Source organism: Lithobates pipiens, unplaced genomic scaffold (genome assembly GCF_037356315.1).
Source record: "Lithobates pipiens isolate NorthernLeopardFrog02 unplaced genomic scaffold, aLitPip1_a1.2 Scaffold_22, whole genome shotgun sequence".
NCBI classification, from domain to species: Eukaryota; Metazoa; Chordata; class Amphibia; order Anura; family Ranidae; genus Lithobates; species Lithobates pipiens.
The window spans coordinates 202,029,570-202,055,906 of NW_027507784.1; the positions used below are offsets into that span (position 1 = coordinate 202,029,570).

General features: G+C 41.8%; 1 protein-coding gene across 9 annotated transcripts in view; it reads left to right on the top strand.

Annotated features, from left to right (window-relative positions):
- The window catches only part of RBFOX1 (RNA binding fox-1 homolog 1), a 1,314,070-nt gene that overhangs the window by 881,517 nt on the left and 406,216 nt on the right, over positions 1-26,337 (top strand). For all 9 annotated transcript variants that reach the window (XM_077448827.1, XM_077448822.1, XM_077448828.1 and 6 more), the window contains exon 6: positions 6,960-7,020. In XM_077448827.1, the coding sequence (XP_077304953.1) occupies positions 6,960-7,020 (61 nt within the window). The remainder of the gene's footprint in view (positions 1-6,959; positions 7,021-26,337) is intronic.

Below are 26,337 nucleotides of genomic sequence, written 5' to 3' on the forward strand. Positions count from 1 at the left end.
CAGGCCTTGCTTCGAGAAATGCTGCATTCTGCTTTTGCGTGCGCTGGCAGAGGAGCAATTCCCACTCCCAGAGAAGGATTTGCGGGTACCAATCCAACAGCGCCTGCAAGAAGAGGCCGGTTTGAAGATGTGTTGGTGACTTCGGATATGAGGTCATTCTTTCAGCCGACCCATCGACAGGTGTCATCCGGATCCAGCATCAGGGAACGCCTAGACCGTCAGGTGTCCGACTACATTGGGTTAACGGCCGATGTGGACGCTCTGAGGAGTGATGAACCCCTAGACTACTGGGTGGGCAGGCTTGACCTCTGGCCAGAGCTTGCCCAATTTGCAATCGAACTGTTGGCTTGCCCCTCATCCAGTGTCCTGTCCGAAAGGACGTTCAGCGCAGCAGGGGGGATTGTGACCGATAAGCGTACTCGCCTAGCTCACCACAGTGTTAACTACCTCACATTTCTAAAAATGAATGAGGCATGGATCTCGGAGGAATTCAACACATGTGATCAGTAGACCATGTATATGTCTATAAACAATTTTTGGAATCAAGCACACAGACCTTCTTAATTCATTTGGCTCACTTCCCTGACCCAAAAAAGCACACCGTACTATATGCCCCTACCCTCCTCTTTGAAGAGGTTGAGCGGTGTCATATTTCTACTGGGGCTGCTTATTATGAGGGGTTCCCACCATCCCTGTGCTGTGCTGACTTCCTCCTGGGTGTTCTTATTATGAGGGGCTCCCACCATCCCTGTGCTGTGCTGACTTCCTCCTGGGGGTTCTTATTATGAGGGGATCACACCATCCCTGTGCTGTGCTGACTTCCTCCTGGGGCTGCTTACGGTGCTGCTGTCAGCGCTGTATGTCACGGAGCTGCTGTCAGCGCTGTATGTCACGGAGCTGCTGTCAGCGCTGTATGTCACGGAGCTGCTGTCAGCGCTGTATGTCACGGAGCTGCTGTCAGCGCTGTATGTCACGGAGCTGCTGTCAGCGCTGTATGTCACGGAGCTGCTGTCAGCGCTGTATGTCACGGAGCTGCTGTCAGCGCTGTATGTCACGGAGCTGCTGTCAGCGCTGTATGTCACGGAGCTGCTGTCAGCGCTGTATGTCACGGAGCTGCTGTCAGCGCTGTATGTCACGGAGCTGCTGTCAGCGCTGTATGTCACGGAGCTGCTGTCAGCGCTGTATGTCACGGTGCTGCTGTCAGCGCTGTATGTCACGGAGCTGCTGTCAGCGCTGTATGTCACGGAGCTGCTGTCAGCGCTGTATGTCACGGAGCTGCTGTCAGCGCTGTATGTCACGGAGCTGCTGTCAGCGCTGTATGTCACGGAGCTGCTGTCAGCGCTGTATGTCACGGTGCTGCTGTCAGCGCTGTATGTCACGGAGCTGCTGTCAGCGCTGTATGTCACGGAGCTGCTGTCAGCGCTGTATGTCACGGAGCTGCTGTCAGCGCTGTATGTCACGGAGCTGCTGTCAGCGCTGTATGTCACGGAGCTGCTGTCAGCGCTGTATGTCACGGTGCTGATGTCAGTGCTCTGTATTACGGTGCTGCTGTCAGTGCTCTGTATCTCCTGCACCCTCTTGTTTGCCTACCCTGGTCCCTGACCTTCCCTCTCCTCCATTGCCTTCATTAGCTCCATAGTCCTGAATTGTCAGAACAATTTCCCAAATAAAAAAAAAATGCTTGTAGTTATCGATCCCAAATTCACCTCATACATGTATTATGCTATTGTCCAGGTGGTGGGACTACGTGCTACCCCCTAATAATTACCCCGTGGCCGCAAATTCGACCTAAAGGTTTGCGAAATTCGCCTCCCATTGAAGTCAATGGAGCCCGCGGCGAACGGTCGTTTTCGCGAACGTTTGTGCCCGTTCGCGTTTCGCGTTCGCGAAACGTCCCGTCGGAAGTTCGTCCATCACTAACCCTGGATGAGGTGCAGAGATCCACAGCTCAAGTGGGAGAATCTGTCCACAGGACAACTATTAGTCATGCACTCCACAAATCTGACCTTTCAAAGTCCAGACCTAAATCCAATTGAGAATCTGTGGAAAGACTTGAAAACTGCTGTTCACAGACGCTCTCCATCCAATCTGACAGAGCTTGAGCTATTTTGCAAAGACGAATGTGCAAATATTTCACTCTCTAGATGTGCAAAGCTGGTAGAGACATACCCAAAAAGACTTGCAGCTGTAATTGCAGTGAAAGATGGTTCTACAAAGTATTGACTCAGGGGGGCTGAATACAAATGCATGCCACCATTTTTAGATATTTATTTGTAAAAAATGTGGAAAACCATTTATCATTTTCCTTCTACTTCACAATTATGTGGCGCTTTGTGTTGGTCTACCACATAAAATCCCATTCACGTTTTTGGTTATAACATGCCAAAATGTGTAAAATTTCAAGGGGTATGTATACTTTCATTCTATAACATCAGCACTGAAAAAGCAATAGAAATAATAGTTATATTTGACAATCCAATATAAACGTATTTTAAAAATCAAATTTCATGTTGTAAGTGTTGCCTCTCTGCGGCCATCTTATTTCACAACTTCCTGGATTTCCTTCATGGTTTACAGCTTCTCCTATGCTTTTTATTTCTAAGAAATACATAACCCATGATACTTTTCCACCTGCAAGCAGTGATTTCTGTGCTGACTCTGCCTCCTGAAACTCTTCCTCCCAGCACATCTGTAGTTCATTAGGCAGACTCTATGAAATATGTGGCACATCACTGCCTACTACAGGGCATAGTTAATTTGTGTCACAGAATTCAAGGGGGTAAATGTACCATATTCTTCACAAAGTGACTTTACAAACTTCAACAATGTGTAGATTAATAGAAGTAGGCTAGAACATTTTTTAATAAAAATATAATGTGGAAATAATATACAGTAGGGGGTGAATTTTCAGAACCAAACGCAGTAACCCAGAGCCACACTCGGGATTGCATCTCAGGATCCAGGCAAAGTTACTTACCTTGTCCCCAGGATCCTGCAATGTCTCCCCGCTGTGGGTGCGAGCTGTGTCCTCCTCTTGATTCATCACAGTGCCGAGCTCGATTCCCTGCGAGCGTTGTGATCCACAGGGACGGAGCACAGCACCAAATTCAAAAAGTTAAAAACATAATACGTACAGTACACTGTAATCTTACATAACTGTATCAAATGTATACATTATTTCACATTCCTTTTGTCCCCAGTGGTTTGTCCAGTGCCCTGCATGCAGTTTTATAATGTAAATACTGTTCTTTCTGCCTGGAAACTAGCTAGAAAACAGTGATAATGAATAAGAATCACTTGCAGAATTGAGCTATAGTGATTTGTAAGGAAATCTGTCATCAAACACTGAAAGTAATGACAGTGACAATTCTGCAACTGAGTGAATTTCAGTGTTTTTGATCTAATTACATTATTGAATAATTGTTTATTATTATTATATTATTATTTGTTATAATTATTTATTATATTATGATTTGATGTTTCAAACTTTATCATACCCGGGATGTCTACTAGACTCTTGTTTGGACAGATTTAAGTGAGTTATTCTTAAGAATTACAGGACTACAATATAAAACAGCAAATTTCCATGAAAAACAATTGTACCCATTTCAGCATCAAAAATCGGACATAATTATACTGCCAGGGAGGTTAAAGTCTAAAAGAAACACAACCTAAATAGGAACTCCATGCTGCCCAAAAAATTCAGCAGCTACAAATACTGTTTAAAATAAGGACACTTACTTACACAGGGATCCAGTGATGTCCTAACCTGAGCCAATTCTTCTTCTTCAACAGCTTTGCGGGGATGTGCTTGCATCTCAAGCAAGGGAAACAGGCAGTGAAGCTTTGCGGCTTCACAGTCGGTTTCCTACTGCACATGCATGAGCCATGCTGTGCCTTTTGAATGGTCAAATAGTCTTCTGGGACCTGATAGGAGGGAAGGAGGGGGACAAACTTCTGGTTCAGGTTAGTATGGTGCATCTGACTGGAAGTCGGAGTGGGTACCCAGAAAGGGGCAGTGGAGGGGGTAGGATGCAAACAAGCAGGACTTCCCCTTTAGGGGGAAGTTCCACCATACAGTCCAATGATAAGCTTTATGGCACCAGCAGGCCTTTTCTGTCACCCATAAAGATTGTCTGAAATACTCCTAATGTTTACTTTCCTATCTCCTGACGTATTTCCTGGACACTTCAGATGTTGGATGCTCGCATTCAGTCATGCAGTAGCATGCATGCTTCCTTTTTTAAAAGCCACACATGCACAATGAACTCTCTGATTACTAATCCCATCAAATGCTGAGATTAACCATTGCTGGGAGAGAAAGCACACATTGTGTATGCATAGCTTTTGAATCACGAAGCACACCAGCTCCTACTATCCTGTTGGCAAGCACCCAACATCTACTACGTCCTAGAAATAAGTCAGAAATTAGGAATGTAAACATTGGGAATATTTTTGGCAAGGCTTAGGTGACAGAAAAGGCCTATAGGTATGCCATTTGCATTACACAATATTTTTACAAACAGAACAATGCATTTTAAATTAACTAGAGTCCCTTGTCTGCATGGGCTGGCACATGTAAAAAGTGTACAAATGCACAATATAAAGTACCCATGTAAATATTTGTGAGTATAGCAAACTTAAGTTTATGTGACCACTTCATCTCCGGAAGGATTTGCCCACTTCCTGACCAGGCCCTTTTTTGCGATACGTCACTGAGTTACTTTAACTCACAATTGTGCAATTATGGGGTCGTGCAACACTGTACCTAAACAAAATTGATGTTCTTTTTTCCCCATAAATAGAGCTTTCTTTTGCGTTATAAGCAAAAAAAACACTGCATTTTTTATTTGTTGCTCTATAAACAAAAAAAGACAGATAATTTGGAAGAAAAAATAACAATATTTTTTACTTTTTGCTATAATGCATATCCCAAAAAAATATATAAAACAAAACATTTTGTTTATCAGTTTAGGCCAATACTGTATGTAGTCTGCTACACATTTTTTGTAAATATTGCAATAAGCAAATATTAATTGGTTTGCACAAAAATGATAGGGTTTACAAAATAGGGAAAAGATTTAAGGACTTTTTGTTATTGTTTTTGCTAGTAATGGTGGTGATCTGTGATTTTTAATGGGACTGCGACATTGCGGCAGACAAATCTGACCCTAAGGCCGCGTACACGCGGGCGGACTGTCTGTCCAACTTAGTCCGCTGAAACGTGTTTCAGCGGACAATCCGCTCGTGTGTGGGCTTCAGCGGACTTTTTCAGCGGACAGTCTGGCGGACTAAGTCTTTTTCGGAATTTCCGTAATACAGTCCGTCCAAACTTGGTTTCAGCGGACAGTCCGCTCGTGAGTAGGCAAGTTGGATGGACTAAGTATGGCACATGCTCAGAAAGGATTTACACGGCCGAAGGTTGCATTGCAGTGTATTGGACGTCGTATTTCTAGTCCCGTCGTACGTGCTGTACACGTCATCACGCAAGCTTTCAGCGGACTGTCTGTTCATCGTGTGTGGTCAAGTCCGTTCATTCAAAAGTAGGACGGACTGTCTGTTGGATTGTCTGATGAACTTAGTTGGCCAGACAATCCGCCCGTGTGTACGCGGCCTAAGTGACACTTTTTGGCAACCAGTGACACCAATATAGTGATCAGTGCTATAAAAATGCACTGAGCACTGTATAAATGACACTGGCAGGGAAGGGGTTAGCACTAGTAGTGATCAAAGAGTTAAGTGTTCCCTAGGGAGGTGTTTTTTAACTGTCAGGGGATGGGCTTACTGGGAGTAGAGAGCGATCACTGTTCCTGATCACTAGGAACAGCTGAGCTCTCTTTCCTCCCCTGTCAGAATTGTTTATCCACCTTGTTTACAAAGGCAGATCTCTGTTCTGCCTCTCTTTGCCATGATCGTGTCCGCAAAAGCAAGTGCCCACAAAAGCCAGTGCATGAACCGACATACCAGTATGGTGTTTCACGCAGCCGAGTCAACTTGCCGCAGTTTAACTGCGGTGGCTGGTCGGCAACTGGTTAAGTAAACATGTTTTTTTTTTAATTGACCAACAGGGTGGTTGAACAGAAGTCAATTGGTAGATCAGCTTCTGTTCAACCACATTGACCATCCATGGATTGAAAATTGTCGGGTCCCTTCTGAACCAACTGAATTTTGATCCATGTTTGACCAGGTTGAATTACTAAAGAGTAGCTTTTATAGACATTTGTGTTCAATTAAAATATGCAACAATGTTTAGAGGAAATTTGAATTTTGCTTTATAATATCTTAACTCTGATTAGATGTATAATGTATATTAATACAACAAGTTGCACATTACACTTTAGAATTTTGTTTGTTAGTTCTTTCAGTGGAGTAGGGTTGATACTGTTCATTTAGAAAACAGTGACTGTTTGTTTCAGCTTAGTACATAAGATAAAAATAGACGAATACTTAAATTAAATGACATTTAGTTTGCGAAAATGCATTTACTTTTCTATAAGTTATTAAGTGCCAGGCTCTGCTTTTTGGCATGTTTTGTGTTTATTATTACCCACATAAGCCTTCTTGTGCAGTTGGTAGTGTTTTGGTAATTTCTCCTTTACACTTTATGTTGTTTTATACTGGGTTATTTTATTGAATTACATATTTACTATTCCAGTGGGTTTTCATAAAATACAAACCTACTCCTGAATTTGAAATTATACAAACCATTTAAATTAGCTTCTAAGATCTTTTTATTAAATTGCAATTGATATGTTACCTTATTAAGATCATGTATACTGGTGCAATGAGATAAGTAAATATAGGTACATGTGATTTATTTATTTTTTACCCTTTTTATGCTTTATTATGATTGTTAGAAAACCTAATGAATGTCACTTTTTGTAAAAGTTAAAATGCATAAGAAAGAGAACATCTAATCAGATAATGTGAAAAACTAATTCAGATTTTTATATGCTTAGGTTAATAATGCTACAGCACGTGTGATGACAAATAAAAAGACTTTGAATCCGTACACAAATGGTAAGCTTTTCTTTTTGTAATTATATTTTCTCTTTTACAACACTTTGTTGATTTTTATAATCTAGCATCTGTAATAACTGACAGACACACACGCTCATATGACACAGATGAGTTACTAAATAGAAAAAGAATTACATTAGTGGGTGATTGACTTAATAGAGTACTTATTATGTAAAACCAATAAAGCTGAATTCCCTCCCATGGCTGGACAGGTTAAAAGTGAAAATCAATAAAAATACATTTTCATTTACCTGAATGGATGTTTGGAGAAAACACAGGCCCAGGTGTCTGACAAACTACCCCTTTGTGCAAATCACCATCACTTTTCTGAGGCCAGATGATTTAGTAAAATCCTATGTTTTTATGTTTAAAGATTTAATGATATTAAAAAAAAGATTATAGTCTCTTTTTGAGCCATAATGTAAAGGAATCTTGTTTACACACAACCTCTACAACAATTTCATTGTGCCATGTGCTTGGTTAAGGCAGCTCAGTCAATTTGACCTGCAGCTAATTCTAAATATGCAGCACTTCAAATGCACATTATGCATTTATGACTGCCTGAAAATGCTAGCTACCTGACTGACATTCTAATCCTCTTATGTCAATAATCTGGAACACATACATTAAACAGGTACACAAACAGGGACTACATTTTCTTAAACTTTTCTGAGATGCTTTAACAAGCATTTTATCACAATTCAGATCTTGCTTTTTAACTACATTGGATAAATCCAATTAGGCTATGTGCTGGTTAGTCTTTTATTTAAAGTTTTTATTTTATAGCCTCACAGTTTATTTTTTATTTGTTTTATTGCATACTTTGTTTATGTGTATACTAATGAATAATTTATTATCAAATTAGTATGGATAGCTTAAGAAGACCATTCTTGACAAAAACAGATGTTCCTAATACTGGCATGATAAAGACGAAATTAGGAATATACTGTGCTAACGTGGTGAAAACATAAGATGCAAACCATGGGCGTCCGCAGGTAGGGGCAAGGGGGGTCAAGTGCCTCCCCCTGGAATCAGAGATCAGATCTTAAAATCAGCACAGTTGGGTTGCTATCAGGGTGAGGGCAGCCCGCACCCAGGTGCCACCCGCCAGTGGGTTGACACCATCAAGGTGCTGTCAAGCCCCCCCATCAGTGTAGTGTGACTTTGGACTCTTTTCCCTGCTGAGTCCAGCAGAGAACTCAGCGGTGCCGTGACAGGAGAAAGCCGAGCTGCAGGCTCGCAGAAGTCTCCCCCACTCCCCCCCTTTCTTCTGTCAGGGAGAAGAGACGGCAGCTCTCACCAGGTTCCCCACCCAGCCTCCTGTCCACTCTGTTTCTTCCCTATTGGCCATAACTGAGAGCCAATCAAAGGAGACTAGGAGAGGAGAGCATTATGGGAGATGTAGTCCCAAAGATTGGGGGCCCCGTTTTACACAGGGAGGAGGCTAAAGCTCGATCAAGAGAGAGATTAGGAGACTGCAGCCTGGAAAAAAGCATAGGGAGAGAGCGCTACAGGACAAAGAATGAGGAGTGTGCTGGGCGGAAGCTAGAGAAAGAGCCATGCTGCCCAGCGCCACCAGAGAGAGAGAGCCACGCTGCCCAGCAACACCAGAGAGAGAAAGACTGAGCCACTACCAGGGTACAGACATGCAACACTACTGACCAAAGTCGCCCCCGGGGAACCCAGAGTAAGCGATTATCCAGCCAGAGAGATCACTGCTGTAGTTTCGCTGGGTCTGGTAAGAGGGCCTGTTGGCCATTACCCATTACTTATCCTAGAGACTGTACTACGTCTGCAGTCTCTGACCATGATAATGTAATAATGACATTGTCAAAAAGGTCCGGTGCATGGGTGACCCCAAAATGATACCCCCCCCCCAAAAAAGTTCTGCGGACGCCCATTCTGCAAACGGACCATGCAGCATAAGCAAGAAATTATATTGCACATGAAAAATTACAAAAAACAAAAAAACTGGGTAAAAACCACCACCAACATAAACCACCACTAAAAAAGAAAACGTTGTCTAAAAATATTGCAGCTGCATCACACATCACACCGTGCACATGTGTCCTACAATTTTAATTTCCCATTGCTATGTAGCAGGTTCCAAGGGTGTTAATATCACATGTTGAAAATTAGTGACACATCATCACGTCATCATTCGGTCATGGACAAGGCATTTGTGAGCTTGGAGGCAAATCGGTGCAGGGTTATGGGTCTTAATTTATTCAAACAGGTGGGGTCTAGTGAGGGTTTTTTAAGTATGGGGGTAACCAGTGCATGCTTGAGTGAGGAAGGAAAGGTTCCAGAGGAGAGGACGAGGTTGAAGATGTGGGTTAGGGAGTTTAAGTGGTCGCAATAATGACAGATGGTGAGGTGGGCCATGGAGAGGAGTTTATCAACTTTATCAGTGGTAACTGGGCAGAAGGAGGAGAGTATTGAGTGTGGTGTTGGACCTGATGTGTTAGGTAGGGGAGGAAGTTGAATGTTGGATATCTCCTCGCAAATTTTGTCGATTTTGCTTTTGATGGTTGGCAATCAGTTGAGTGGTAAGCAAGCTAGTGGGTGGGGGCAGTGGGGAGGGAAGTAAGGAATTAAGGATAGAAAACAGTTGACGAGGTTTGGATGAGAGGGTTTTGATGAGAGTGTTGTAGTAGGTTTGTTTAGCAGTGTGGAGGCAGGAGTTGTATTTGAGAAGGGCAGATTTGTAGAGGGTAAAGTCTTGCAGGGTCTTGAGCAAGCTCTGAAGAACTGACGCATTGTGGTTACATCCAGTTACCCATAACACTGATTGTTTATGAGAGACTCTATTCATCTCACCACAAATGTGAAGTTTGGTCCCATATGATACCTGGGAGAAGCCTCATGATGTTGTCAAGGTCCCTTTAGTAGTACTACTATCAACACACACACTCTAATATCCCATTTGGAATTATTAATGTTTATTAGGTAGGGAGAACTATCTGACAATACCAACGGAGTGTGTCACTAATTTTCAACATGTGATATTAACACACTCAGAACCTGCTACATACCAATGTGAAATGAAAACTTCAGTATGAATGTAGGACACATGTGCATGGTGTGATGCATGGTGCAGCTGCTACATGTTTAGACAATGTTGTCTTTTTTAACCAAGCCTAGATGTTGGTGGTGGTTTTTCCCAGTTTTTGGTGTAATAAAATCCCTTGCTTAAGCTGCATTGTCCATTAGCAACTCCTTTTTAAGATTATTTCAACCTATTAATGTCTTTTGTTGTAGTGGTGAGTCAGCAATTTAAGGGACGCTGCACCTGCTCATATACTGGGCAGAACAGTGTGTACACGTTTGTGAGTTAATGGCATCCACTCTCCACTGTATTATCAGGTAATGGTATCTCAACATCACTCAGAGGACTCTTACATTTATAATACAAAACGTATGTAAAATGCCAACTAAGTATAGCACATACCTTGGAATAGCATATTCAGTTATATTGCATAAATAGATATGCAGTAGGAAAGAGCAGTGATTTCTCTAATGACCAGCCATTTGCAATGGCAAAATGTCAAAGAATAATTGACATTTAATAGATCGAGACAAATATAGCCATTAACACCCACAACAAAGAGCTTACCTCCATAAATGAAAACACCAGGCTTGGTGGCAGTTCTTTCAGTAAAAGAGTGACATTAGCTCTTCTCACACATGATTAACCCACACACTTATGAGCCAGCACATATCTTGCTGACAAGATAAAATAAATTTTAATTGGTGTTATTTTCGTCATGATGAATTAAGTCTTTCCTACATTGACTCAGAAAAAAAGTTTGCTAATACAGCCATCAGAAAATGTAGTGGGAAGAAAATTAAATTTGAAGGTGCTTCTCAGCTGTGTGCATCGACCTGTATCTGAGAAGAAATTTCATGAACAAATTGAAGTCCTATTAGTGCAAGATATAGATCTTTTTGACTTCTTGACATAATTGTGTGAAGGATGTGAGATTCATTAAAATCTTACATCTTTGGCAGTGTACAATCGTATTGCAGCTGCTTTCTATATATAAAATGTATGCAAAATACAACAGCTAAATTGAAATGTTGGTACTTAGTTTAACATACTGTACACAATATTGTAATTTTAAACAGAAAGGGAAATACATACTGTACATGTGTGCTGTCCTATATTTTTGATTGTATATCTTGTCTTTATATATTTTGATTGTATGTCTTTTCTTTATGTATTAAACTTATTTGTATTACAATTTATTTTGTTATGTTGTATCAGTACCGAGATAGTCCATAACACTTTTCAGGTGTGGATTTGTCTGGGTCAGCGTCAGCAACTGCCCCTACATCTCCACCTCCCCAAATTTTCTGTTCTACATGGATTTTGTAACTCTGTCCAGAGAGTTTTCTGATGCAGATATCCCTGCTATATCATGTCGTGACAATTTATTTTTTTCTACCACTCTCAAAGCAAAGCAATTTAGTCATGACTGTTGCTGGATTGGGAAAATACAATGGCTTTGTTTCTGTACTCCAATTGACAAGCTTCATTTGTAGATAGACAACACTATTCTTGTGGAATGACTACTGATTAATTTTGAAGTACCTAAAAAAAAAACACAAAAAACTGATCATCTCATAGTGGCTTGGTTTAGCAGAAAACATGTCCTTCCTATGGTATTGTGGTGCATAATGTAATCCTTACTAGTTCTTTCAATACTCTCTGCCAATAACCTCTGGGATGATTATATGAAGGGTAGAATTCTATAATGTGTGAACAACCCAGATCGAGGGTAATAGTTTTCTGCCTTTTCAAAACCAGTATAACAAATTGATATTCCAAAAGAGAACTGTGACCGGGCTATAGAGATTTATTTATTTTTAAATTTTTTATATTTCAATGTTTTTATTACCCACTAGGCACCCGCGCTATAGCTGAAAGACGGCTACAGCACGGACGCCAATTGCCGGGAGGCTGTCCTTGTTTACTTCCATGATGCGCGCTCCTGTGAGCATGCATCAGGGAAATTCTGTGCTGGCCGTGTCCCTGGGACACAGCCAGTCACAGATCGCTGTAAATGGCAAATCACAGTGGCCGTTTACAGTGATTGGAGCTTCCAATGAGAGATGAATTCATATGTAAACATATGAGATCACCTCTCATCGCCGCCTCTCCCTCCTCACACAGAGACAGCATGTGAGGAGGGAGAGATGAACGGCTGGAGAGTAAGTGTAAAAAATAAATAAACTGAAAATAAAGTGCCCACGGTACATGTCAGTGCCATCTGACCCCACCGCCATCTGTCCCCACTGCCATCTGTCTCCACTGCCACCTGTCAGTGCCACCTGGGGTAATTTGGGGGGTATTTGTACTTTCCTGGCTTGTTCGGGTCGCAAGAAATTAGATCAGTCAGTACTTCAGGTGTGATCTTTTTTTTATGATTTGCACCACAGCTTGTAGACTCTCTAACTTTCACAAAGACCAGATATCAAAGACAAAAATAATATCCACTAATTTGGGTTATTTTTAGCAAATATATGTAGCAGTATAAATTGTGGCCAAAATGTATGAAGAAAAATTAATAATTTGCAAAATGTTATCAAAGAAACAAAGAAATTTTTTTTTTTTTTAAATTTCCGATCTTTTTTCATTTATAGCGCAAAAAAAAAAAACCCAGAGGTGATCAAATACCACCAAAAGAAAGCTCTATTTGTATGAAAAAAGCACAAAAAATTAATTTGGGTACATTATTACATGACTGAGTAATTTTCATTCAAAAATGTGAGAGCACCGAAAGCTGAAAATTGGTCTGGTCACGAGGAGGGTTTAAGTGCCCAGTTGTCAAGTGGTTAAGGTTTAGAAGCATCAAAAAATAACAGTATTTACCATACTTTAAGTCATAAAAATTGAGTACATATGAAAGGTTATATATGACAGATTATAAGTGTAGCGACCACTACCTTTGCTGTGCAGCCTTGATTTGTTGGGCTTACAGACTACCTTCTCCTGGCCTGCTCCTCCGCGTCTAGGGGTTCCCAGGATTGATACCCAATGACTTGTACGCTGACACAGATAAAGTCCTTTCAAAAAGGTTTATTTTGCAGTAGAACTTTCACAAACACAGTCTCTTAAGGAACAGAGGGCACGGGTGAAGAACTCAGGCACCTTGAACTAGCAAAGTCTCTATTTCCACCCAGAGAGTAGCCACTCGCAGCTGGGTACTTCAAGGCTGAACAGATCTCTAGCCAGAGATCATGGCAGTCAGCACGTTGAATCAAAACTTGAACAATCAACTGAGAATATACAGGAACCTTTTTCCAACTGTACCTGGAACGTTTCCTGCTTCCTTTATGGTACGGGGAAATCCTGAATTCGTCAATATCCTTCCCAACTCAGTAACCAGGCACTTATCAGGAGATGCCACTTGCCAGCCCTCCTCTGAAGAGTCCTCCCCCGGTCACTTCCACGAGCTGTGGTGTCCCTCCAAGCCGAGAGCACACCCGAACACTTTGAATCCTCCCTCAGTTACAGCGCCTCGGACAAGCAGGTTCCAAGACTTGGGAACAGAGGGATCCCTACCCCAGACCAGGCAGGTCTATCAGGGGCCACTGACAGGAATATGTTGCGGGATGTCGAACACTCCGTCACCGGGACCCCTCACGGGGCTACCCCGGTCCTGGAACCAGAACAGACCACATGGGTCTCCCAAACAACTCCGGAACCCCGAACACGTGACCCACACCTGTTTAACTACTTGCCGCCCGCCCTATAGCAAATAGACGGCGGCAAAGTGGTTGCATAATCCTGACCGGACGTCATATGACGTGATCAGGATTATGAGCCGCTGTGCGCCCCCGGCAGTCTGACACCCGGCAACTACGATCCGACGGAGACTCTTTACCACGTGATCAGCCGTGTCCAATCACGGCTGATCACAGTGTAAGTAGGAAAAGCCGGTGATCGGCTTTTCCTCACTCGTGTCTGTCAGACGCGAGTAGAGGAGAGCCGATCGGCTGCTCCTCTGACAGGGGGGGTCTGTGCTGATCGATTATCAGCACAGCCCCCTCGAGGATGCCCACACTGGACCACCAGGGACGCCACCAGACCACCAGGGATGCCAAGGACAAGGTATGCCACCCTAGACCACCAGGGATTCTAGTCAATGCCACAATGGATGCCAATCAGTGCCCATAATGGATGCCAATCAGTGCCCACAATGGGCATCACTGATTGGCATGCATTATTGATTGGCACTGATTGGCATCCATTAGTGCAATATATTATAATACAATGCTGCCTATCAGTTCCCATCTGTGCCGCCTATCAGTGCCTACCCATGCCCACCTGTGCCGCCTACTCATGCCCACCTGTGCCGCCTACCCATGCCCACCTGTGCCACCTACCCATGCCCACCTGTGCCGCCTACCCATGCCCACATGTGCCGCCTACCCATGCCCAGCTGTGCCGCCTAACCCATGCCCACCTGTGCCACTTATCCATGCCCATCCATGCCAATCCGTGCCAATTTGTGCCACCTATCAGTGCCCATCCATGTCGCCCATCAGTGCCACCCATCAGTGCCGCCTATCAGTGCCACAGTGTCCATCAATGCCACCTCATCAGTGCCACTTCATTGGTGCCACCTCATCAGTGCCCATCAGTGCCGCCTTATCATTGCCCATCAGTGTAACCCCATCAGTGCCCATCAGTGAAGGAGAAAACTTACTTATTTGCAAAGTTTTGAAACTGAAACAAAAAAAACATTTTTTTTTCAAAATTTTCGGTATTTTTTTATTTGTTTAGCAAAAAATAAAAACCGTAGAGGTGATCAAATACCACCAAAAGAAAGCTCTATTTGTGCGAAAAAAATGATAAAAATTTCATTTGGGTACCGTGTAGTATGACCGCGCAATTGTCATTCAAAGTGCAACAGCGCTGAAAGCTCAAAATTGGTCTGGGCAGGAAGGTGTTTAAGTGCCCGGTATTGAAGTGGTTAAGTACCCCCTCCCAGACTCCTCAGCGGGCCCCCGGCACTCCCGCTGATTGGCTCCGAGAGGGCCGATACCAAAACATCCAACTAGACTTGGTTCTAGCCTGTCATGTGCACCTCACCGTTCACATGACCAGGCAGAATTTCTAAACACAGCCTGGCCAGACTGGTGTTAGGCCTACCTACAATAATTAACCCTCAGAACCTTTATTGTCCTGACGTCAAAAACTAAATTTACAATGCGTGTGACATTTGATCCCAAATGTCATCCGCTACATAAGTAACAATCATGGTCAAACATTGAGACTCTTATGAGTGCTAAGTGTAAGGGAAATTGTATTGTCTAACACACCCAGACACCTCACCTGGGAACAAAATGCATCATGGGGGGATGGGAATACATCCCACCTGTAGTTCCAGTGGATTTTTCTTAATACAATTTAACAACTTAAAGAAACATTAATTAGTTGTATCAACATAAGGTCACCTTGTACAGTTGTGCTCATAAGTTTACATACCCTGGCAGAATTTATGATTTTTCAAATTTTTCCAATTTTCAGAGAATATGAATGATAACACAAAAACTTTTCTTTCATTCCTGGTTAGTGTTTGGCTGAAGCCATTTATTATCAATTCACTGTGTTTACTCTTTTTAAATCATAATCACATCAGAAACCACCCAAATGACCCTGATCAAACATTTACATACCCTGGTGATTTTGGTCTGATAACATGCACACAAATTGACACAAAGGGGTTTGAATGGCTGATAAAGATAACCATCCTCACCTGTGATCTGTTTGCTTGTAATTAGTGTGTGTGTATGAAAAGGTCAATACGTTTCTGGACTCCTGACAGACTCTTGCATCTTTCATCCAGTACTGCACTGACGTTTTTGTATTCTGAGTCATAGGGAAAGCAAAAGAATTGTCAAAGGATCTGTGAGAAAAGGTAGTTGAACTGTATAAAACAGGAAAGGGATATAAAAAGATATCCAAGGAATTGAGAATGCCAATCAGCAGTGTTAAAACTCTAATCAAGAAGAGGAAAAGGAGGGGTTCTGTTGAAACCAAACCACGGTCAGGTAGAGCAACTAACATTTCAGTCACAACTGCCAGGAAAATTGTTTGGGATGCAAAGAAAAACCCACAAATAACTTCAAGTGACATACAGGACTCTCTGACAACATGTGGTGTGATGCACAGTAAGGAGGCACTTGAAGAAAGATGGGCTGCATGGTTGAGTCACCAGAAGAAAGCCATTACTAAGCAAATGCCACAAAGTATTGCACTTACAATACACCAAACAGCACAGAGATAAGCCTCAAACCTTCTGACACAGTCATTTGGAGTGACTAGACCAAAACTGAGCTTTTTTCTTTTTTTTTTTCTTTTTTTTTTTTTTTTAGACCATGCTCCGATTACACTATAACTTGACAAACTTCGTAACTCCCCCCCCCCCCCCCCCATTATGGAGACTGAATGCCTCCCTCTTGGAGAACAAGGAATTGTTCCAAAAGATTGTGCAAGGACATCATAACTTCTTTCTGTATAATGATACTCTGGAAATTAGTAAGTACACTCTGGAATACAGATTGACAACCTGCTCCAATCTATAGCCACAGAAGAATAAGATAATAAAGCTAACCCAACTCCTTATTTAACTAATGATATCCTCCAAGAGAGACAAAAACTAAGATCCCTGTTACTTTATAAATTTGAAAATCACCTAAAATATCTCAAAGCTATCTATTATGGCCTGCATAACAAATCAGGAGCTTGGTTAGCTAAAAAAGTCAAAGTGAAACAGCTTAAAGAGGATGTAAAACCAATGTCATCCTTTCTAAACTACTGCCATAGGGGTTATCTAGAAGGATATACATGCTTCCTGCATTGTCAAATGTCTCCCCTATGAAACCCAAAAAACTGCAGATTCTGTGGGTGGAGTCATGATGTCAGTAGACTCCCTGTCCACCTCTACACTCCCCTGCATATTGTCCTGTGTGTTTCTTACACTGAACTTCTGCTATGATTTCTAACATCCAGTGAAAAGACAGGAAAGCAACCACATGAGTTCAGCATGCCCAATCATGCTGAGGGGTGGAACATCCAATTCTGGCAGAGCAGCAGAAGAAAGGAGTGGGAGGGAATTAAAAAATAATGCATGTCTCTTAGGCTAGTGCATGAGATATGTAAATAACCTGTCACTCACAGCAAGGGGGAGGATTTGACAAAGTTTTTCTCTGTTTGTCAAGAATTATCTGATTGAACAATAAAAGATGATTTCTCAGAAATGGATTAACTCTTTGTGGCAAGACTGGGCTCAAATTATAGGAAATCAAATTTGTTGTCATTGTATACTTCAAGCAAGTGAAAAGAGAACAAAGATGAGTATGCGGAACATAAACCTCTTTGTCTATATCTACTGTAACATATAAGGATGGGCCTGGTCAAAGAGTTGACCGGGTATTCAAGTGTCTCTAATGACGCTCTGCCTCTTGGGTAGCTGCTGGGTTACCATGCGAGACCAGGTCTATGGCCTTGCCACTCCTTCACCCCTATCGGGCTCTAACTGTGCATGGGTGCATAGGCACATCATAACTGGTTGTTAATTATCTTCTTGCTGGTCTCTCTGGTATTTTTCGCTCATAATTTTGTAATATATTTGTTTCCTAGTGAACATCTGTGGTGCTATAATCATCCTTTTGAGAGATTTTGGGATATATGAATAAGTACCTTGACAAGGTTGAGGTAGGTGATATTTAAGTGGTAGGATCTAGGAATTCTCCTGACCCCTTCCCTAGATGGAGTTTAATTGCACAGGCCTTCCACATTTTGGTATGTTTTAATGTGGGTGTCTGAGTGTCTCCTGTGACATTTGGCTTTGTGTCCCCGATTTGGCCCACCCAAGGCCTATTTTACGGTGTTATCTCTTCATGTTGGGGGGTAGGTTAGAATTCAAAGTATGTTATTGGTGTGTGGATGAGGCCCCTGGGGCCTTCTACTGCTAAGATTATAGCTTAATATGTGCGTGTGTTATCCTTACTTTTTGCATTCTCTTGATCACGTGGAGGTGGGAAGATTGCAGTATCTCTGAAATTTCTTGAGAGGAGCAATTCTGGTTGGAATTTGTATACATGTGTATATATTCTTAGGGATGAAACCCCCTACTTAGGAGATGCTGGGTGGTAAGGATATTGAGGGTCCATAGCATAGGGTATGGGTGAGGTTCCATCTCATCCAGGGGAATCCTGTCTGCGAGGGTTTGCACTTTGGCTCTATTGTGGGTGGGTTTTGGGGAGGGAAGGTTCAGGGTCCAAAGAAAAAAAAAAGGGGGGGGGGGTAGGGATGGTGGCTTATGCACATATACTTCTATATTCATCGGTGGTCTGGAAGTGTTTCCAGCAGGACCAAACTTCCCTGTATTTAGTCAGTGTATCTTTGGATTGATGGATTAGTTCCTCTACTTCTGATATTTTGGTAACGCATTTGAGCCAGTCGGCTGTGCTTGGTGGATTATTAGATTTCCACAGAGTTGAGATGCACATCTTCAGTGTGTTTATTAGATGTAGCACAAGTGAACGATGATATAGTGTTTTTGGGATAGAAGAGTGGTGGAGTAACAATTGGGCTGAGGTGAATTCTAATTTTAAATTGGTAATGCTTGTGGTAATATGGTGGACCTCCTTCCAAAAAGATTGGATTCGGGGGCAGGACACCCAGATGTGGAATAGAGAGCCTTCTCCGCCATTACATCTCCAGCAGGTTGAGGGTATGGATGGGGAGATTTTATGTAGTCTCTCTGGAGTTTTGTGCCATTTGGAGAATACTTTGAAGTCATTCTCATGTGTTGACACATTGATCGAGCCCTTATGAATGTAGGTGTAGATATTTTCCCAATCCTCTTCAGATAAGTTGATATCAAGATCTTTCTCCCATATAAAAATGGATTAAGTAGAGTTGGCGCTATACCTTTAAAATGTGAATGAAAAACCTCCCCAAAAAAATAAAAATAAAAATATTGTGTTCCTTTATGCCATGATATATACCCTTCCTACTGGGTATTACAATAAATAAATCCTGATGACAGTATTTGAATATGTCAGGGTATTGTATCCCCTGAATTAATTAGTACGTCCCTCCCAAACCTAGAAGGGGTGCTTACAAAATGTGATAAAAAAAAAAAAATACGTAAAGGAAAAAAAAAAATTGATGAAAATGTGTAAAGCAGTGGATAATAGTACATATCTGAGATCAATACCTAATAGTCAGTTTACAACAGTTAACCACCATTATGCATACATACATGCCTATGGTGTATAAATTAATAAACTGTTAATTATACAAGAATGCATGCATATGGTAATGTGCATAGGTAAAGCAAAAAAGATGAATTCAATTTCTACATAAATAGTCCCCAAAAAATTGAAGGTGACTTGTGCAGACAATTTGTAATTATTCCAAAGATGGAAAGAGCTCCCGGTGTGCTTTTTGGTGCAAATAAATAATATTGCGCTCACCGGATACCCTGCCCCTGCAGGGGTAGATTCACCTCCACGGTGTAAGCCCTTGTGCCGCTCTCTGGTGTTTCCCTGGGAGCTTCGTTTCTCATCCACTGGTGTAAATGCTTCATTCACATATTCAATAAAAAAGAAGGGTATCCATGGTGTAGTATGTCTCCACAAATAATTTATTTAAGAAAGAAAACTACTCACATGTGATAAAGATTAAAAACCGCAATATATGCTAAACCACCGCTGGCCGAGTGTACGTCCTATGGTACACTCTACGTGTTTCGTCATCAATACATCATCTGGAGCTCCTCTCCATTTATATAGGGTGCAGTGTTCCACGCATGCTCAGAATCAATCCACGCCATCTTTGTTGGGGAAACCTATTAGTTCTTTGTACGTACCTCCCAAAAGTGTTGTGTACTTCCGCGAGTGCGCGGAAACCATGAACGCCATTTTTACTGGGGGAACAAGTATATCCTTCATACTGCACAACAAAGCGAAAGTGTGGGTCACTCCCGGTGATGGCGAAGGGAAAAAGTATTTTTTAGTAGTCCAGGCGAACATGCTGATTGAAGATTGGAACACTGCATCACATATGATAATTTACATGTAATAACTTATTAATCCACATGTTAATTTAAAAAACCTATGCCGTAAACAAGGCACAAGTTTGCATAGAAAAAAAAAACCCTTATTACATATGAATTTAAAATTAAATAATATGCCAGACAATAGAACGAATTAAATAAAAATTCACATCTGAATAGGATAAAAAATGTGCAAATAAAATGAGTATTATTGACGAAGCAGAAAGTAATAATATGAACAACACAAAATTAATAAAAATAATAAAAATTAAAAATTAAAATTAAAAAGGAAAGAAAACAAATAAACTGGTGAACCCCCAGGTCCCATCTTATTATTAGGAGTATGGTGTATGGTGTATGGTTAGGGGCCCGTCAGAGAATTTTCTCTCCTATGAACTGTTTTGGGACAGGTAAGTGTCCTTATAAATAATATTGATATATGCAGTGAAGGAAGACAACTTCTGTGCTACATTCATAGTGGTGATACTGAAAAAAAGGGCTCCATATAGAAGAAGTACAAGGTATTCAACCTATGTACTTCTGATGCGTGGTGTATTTTGCATTGTAAGGGGGATGGACGAGAAAAACCATGGGGACAGGTGGGATAAAAAAGAGGCTATGTTGGATTTGGGGTGGCGATCTGAGAATAGAAGGGTATAAATTTCTGAGATCATGTGTCTTTGTGGTTCTGATCTAGTGCAAGCATTTTTAAATAGTGTGCGCTCTCTGGAATATTCAGCCCTGTGAAGGGGTTGGTTCAAGAAATGTTGAATTTGAAGGTATAACCATTGTGGGAATGGCCTTCCTGTTGCGTGTGTGGGCATATCGGTTAATGGAAGGAATGTGTCTCTTGAGAAGAATTGTTCTGCCCGTACCTTGGGGTCAGGCCAGGTATCTCTAAGAAACGCATCGGAAAGCCCCGAAGGGAATTCTGGGTTATGTCTTATTGGTGTTGATGGACTATGTGTGGAAGATATTTGGTGGGTTCAGCATACCTTTTGAAAGGTTTGTAGAGTAGTTCCTATTAGGGGGTGTTGTGGGCAGGTTTGAGGGATCCTGTCCGGAGCTATCCAGGGGAGTTGGTGAACGGGTATTGGAGAACACGTTTTCGATATTTACCCAGGCCTTCGTGTGGGCATGGACATTCCAGTCTATTATTCTGGATAGTTGGCAGGCCCATTGATATTTAGAGATCAGTTGGCAGGCCCATTGATATTTGGTAAAGACACTCTTTTTCAAAACTGAGCCTAGGCCGGTCCTTGCCCCAAAGAAAGTCGTTGCAAATTTTTCGATAAGAAACTCAGAATGCTGAAGGTATTTTAATGGGGATCGTTTGCAGGATGTATAATATTCTTGGGAGAATATTCATTATTATTATGGCCGCCCTCCCGAAATAAGAGAATATTCCTGTCAACCATGCTCTCAGATCTTTTTGAATGCCTGGGAGAATGGGGATGTAGTTTTTGGAGTATAGATCAGATATGTGGGCCAGGAGTTTGATTCCCAAGTATGTGATGGCCTCATGGTTCCATCGGAATGGAAAGTTGTTTTGACAGAGTGCAAGTGTGTCCTTCTTTAAGGATACATTTAAGGCCTCTGATTTTGCAAAATTTATTTGGAGGTTTGAAAGGGTGTTGAACAAGGTTAAATCTTTAAGTAAATTTGGCAGTGTGATATTGGGATCTGTCAGGAATAGTAAGATATCGTCTGCAAAAGCCGACAGTTTATGTGTCAAGTTTGCTATAATCACTCCCTTGATGTCTGGGTTGAGTCTAATTGGTTGGAGTAGTGGTTCCAGGCTCAAGACGAAAATGAATGGAGAGTGTGGGCATCCCTGTCGCATCCCGTTGGACACAGGGAAGGCGTCCGACAGGTGACCATTGATTCAGACCTTAGCATTGGGAGACGTGTACATCGCCTGAATGAATTGGAGCATGCATTCCCTTATTACTATCTTTTTGAGTACTGCGAACATGTAGTCCCAGGCCACCCAATCGAACGCCTTCTCCTCGTCCAAAGAGATAAAAAAAACTTGTTGTCGAGAAGAGTTTAACCACTTATGAATATTGATGTCTTGTGTTGTCTCTTGCCTCTCTACCTGGTATAAAGCCTACTTGGTCTAGCGAGATGAGATTTGGCAGTAAAGGCAAGAGACGGTTGGACAGTATTTTGGTGTAGATTTTTAAGTCTACGCTGAGCAATGATATCGGTCGATAGTTTGGTACTAGGGACGCGTCTTTGTTCGGTTTGGGTATAACTACAATATGGGCTGTTATTAAGTCTCTTGGGAGTCAACGAATAGAATAGTGCTGCGCTATATAGGGAAGTAGGGTGTGAGAGTGGGTAGGGAGGTATTGGACTATTTGACAAGAGGCATTAGTGTACATAAATTGCACAAATAAAATAACTGCAAATATTTCTTTAAAAAAAATATTAAAATGAGAAAAAACATTGAAAAAAGAAGGTCACAGTCTAATTATGTGAAAGAACCTCTTCTAGTGCAAAAAAGGTCAAACAAAATATTTTCAAGTATTACTCCGAAATATAAAGTGCTAATGAGTTCCAATAAAAAAAAACATTTGATTAAAGCAAATAATGAGAATAAAAATTCCATAAGATAATTAACATAACTGTCCGTGTAGAGTATTACAAAAATTAATTAAAGTGCAAACTTATAGTGATCCAATGTAAAGTATATCAAGTGCTGGTGCCAGTAGTTAACATCATAATAATATCCATGCAAGTAATAGCAAGACTGTGCAAGCTTCAGGTGGCCACAAATATCACAAATAAAGTTCTGGTACTGGTAAATATTACTGCAGCGCTGGTGATGGGTGATTTCCTCCCCTTCTCTGTGATTAAACCTTACTGCTGTAAGGTTACATCATGAAAAGAAACTTTGTGATGGGACCCTTGTGTGTCACCAGGAGGGGTGTCCCCAGTGTGGTCTCACAGGTATCTGGTCATGTGGTATCTCTTTAAATGCACTTGTAGCGGGTATGCGGTGTCTCCTCTACAATCACTGAAGTAGGTGAACCTCGCAAACAGGGCAAGAGGGATGCTCGATAGTGTAGTCGTTTTTTAAATATTTATTGGTACAATACAATAAAAATGAGGTACTCACATCAATCAATGATATACAGGCAAAAATACAAATGGGCAGCAAACTCGTGCACATCACTTCCGGTATCTCGTTTCCCGACGCGTGTTTGTCACGGTCACGTGACTTCATCGATCGCCTCAGGCAACCCTCGTATGCAGAGGTTATGGCGCCTCCCGCGGTTGTCCAAATCCTCCATATGGCGGATAAGCTCTCGTAGCTGCAGAGTGTGTGTATCTAGATTTTGGCAGGATTTCTGGAGGATGGAGGAGTGGGTTTCCGTTGTTTTTTCAACCTCCTGGACCCTGCCAGCGATGGATTGGATGTCCATTCTTAGGTCCGCTATTACCGCTGTGAGGGCTGCCGTGAAGGTGTCTTTAATGTCCGTTGCCACAGATCGTAGATCCTGAAGACTGGGCTGCATCTGAGGTAGTAGGACGATCCCGTCCTCCTGCGACTTCCACGCTTGTGGTTCGGACCTCTGGCCTGAGGGTTGTGTCGGGCCTTGTGCCATCTCCATATTGACAGCCTGTGCTCAAAACATTTTGGGATGTTTTAGCTTATCCATCCGGCTTCATCATGGGGAGACCTCGATCGGGAGGCCAAGGACCTGTGGGAGGAAGTCCCTGTGGCATTCCAGATGTTTGGTGGGCTAAATACCTCCTTTTTAGTTTGGTTTGTCTCTCTGTTGGCGGGAGCAGGAACAATAAATGTGAGCTGAGGGATGTGAATATAGCTCCATTATTGCTGAAAATATATGGCCCTGAAAACCAAACTTTTGTAGAGCCATGGCCAGATATTACCAGTGTACTCGAACAAATACCTTCTCTGCATCCAAACATAGGAGCAGAGAAGGCATTCCATGTTTTTCAGTGTGATGGAGGATGTTAACCATCCTTCAGGTAGCATCTGAGGTTTGAAGACCTTTCGTGAAGCCCAATTGATTGGGGTGGATAAGGGTTTGAAGTAGGTCGACCAGTCTATTTGCTATCATTTTAGCATATAATTTCATGTAGTGGTTTAACAAGGATATGGGATGGAAATTTTGTGGGTTATTGGGTTCATTCCCTGGTTTCGGTAACGTTACAATCATAGCTTTTAACATTTCTTGCGGGGAGGAGGCCAAGGAAGCAGCATCATTGAACAGCTGGACTAGGTATTTATTCAGAATAGGTTTGAACTGTTTGTAGTATTCCCCTACAAAGCCATCTGTGCCTAAGCATTTGGTAGGGTGTTGATGGCTCTGTCTATTTCTGAAATTGTGAAAGGTACATTTAAGGTATCTATTTGTCTGTAAGTTAAACATGGAGGGTGTACTGAGTCTAAAAAAGGTTGAATGGAAGTAGGGTTTGGTTGTGTTCGGGAAGGTTTGTTTTTTAAGATATAAAGGGTGCTGTAATAGGTGTTGAATGCATCAGCTAGATCTTGTGAGTCTCTTCATTTTTTTGTGGTAGGGTGGTAAATTAAGGGTATATGGGATTTAATACATTGTCATATGATTTGCTGGGCAAGGAGTTTCCCTGCTTAGTTGCCAGAGATATAAAAATGCATTTTGCAGTGTTTATGGACTTTGTCAGAATTATCTAGAAGTAGTAATCTCAGTTCTAGATGTAATTGGATTTATTTGGATTTAAGATCAGGGTGTGGTTGTTGTTTGTTTAACGAGTCAGTATTTTAGATATCTTTTAATCATTTTTAAACTTGCTGCTTCCTCTGTATCCTGTCTCTTGCACCAAGTTGAATAAACATGCCCCCATAAAGGCTTTGTGGGAGGCCCAGAATATCAAGGTGTCTGATCCTGAGTTGTCGTTCAGTAGGAAAAAGGATTCAAATTGCTTACATAGATATGGTGAGTATTCAGGGGACTGAAGAATCTGGATGTTTAGTTGCCATAGGTATGCTGGAGAATGGCTGGCAATGTCCTCTATGGTGATGCTTACCAGTGAATGGTCAGACCATTTAGTGGAAAGAATGGTGGATTCTGTTTTTTTTTTGTAAAGTTCATTGGTCGAGGAGGAAGAAGTTAATATGGGAGTATGAGTTGTGGCAGGGTGAGAAAAAAGTATAATCCCTTTCTTCCACTTGCTGGCATCGTCATACATCATGCAGTTGTAATACAGGTAGGAGAGGTCCCAGGTAGGATTTGCATCTCAGAGAGGAGGAAGAAGAATCTAGGAGAGGGTCTGGGATGACGTTAAAATCTTGGCACCATATGATTGCTCCCTGTTGTACAGTGCTGGCTTTCTTGTGGAGTTTGTGCAGTAATTGTAGCCGATGTGTGTTAGGTGTATAGACCGCAACAATGGTGTATACTGATAGAGCAAACGAGGATAAGTTATCTTCAATCTTGATCCACTATATAGGTATGGAGCTGAGGTGGTAGGCCAGGCACAGGCGGTAAAGGTGTTAGTGAAATTTTTGTTTGTGCAGCTTGGTTGATTAGATGCCTGGAAGTGGGTCTTTTGTACACAGAGGATGTCACACTTTGACTGCTCTGCTAATTTCCATAGCAAAGATCTTTTTGCAGGGTGATTGACCTATGGCATTGATGGTTACAATTGTATTGGTCATATTAATTGTAGATCAGATGATAAGGCTGTGGCTTGGGGGAGTTGAGAGGATCACAATGTTCCTTGAGGAGAGATCTTGCCAGTAAGAATGATATGCTCTGCTAGGTTCTGTCGCTCCTGGGATAGACTTTGAGAGTTTATGATTGGTAACCAGATACAGGTACTATGAAAGGTTTAATATGAGGAAAACAAAAATTAAGAAACAAGAGTCTATGTTAATAAACTAGAAAAGACATCCTATGTGTAGGCACAACTGGTGCCAAGGGAGTCAAAAACGTTGGGGTACAAAGTTCCCGAGGCTGAATATGGACCTCTTAAAGGTGGTTGTTCCTGCGGCTGCTGTTTAGTGAGAGTGATGACTGTTGATTCTCTGAGGTAATGGGTGGCTTTGTTGATTACCCTCATTTCTTTGATCCATGGGTGTTGTATCAGGTGGATCGGGAATGATTTGCTATCTTTGTAGGAGGTGTAGACCTTCTTGGATTGTGGACACAATGTTTGTAGATCCATTGTGTGTTATGGACAATTTTGTTGATGCTATCCATTGGTATTGGATGTTGTGATTACG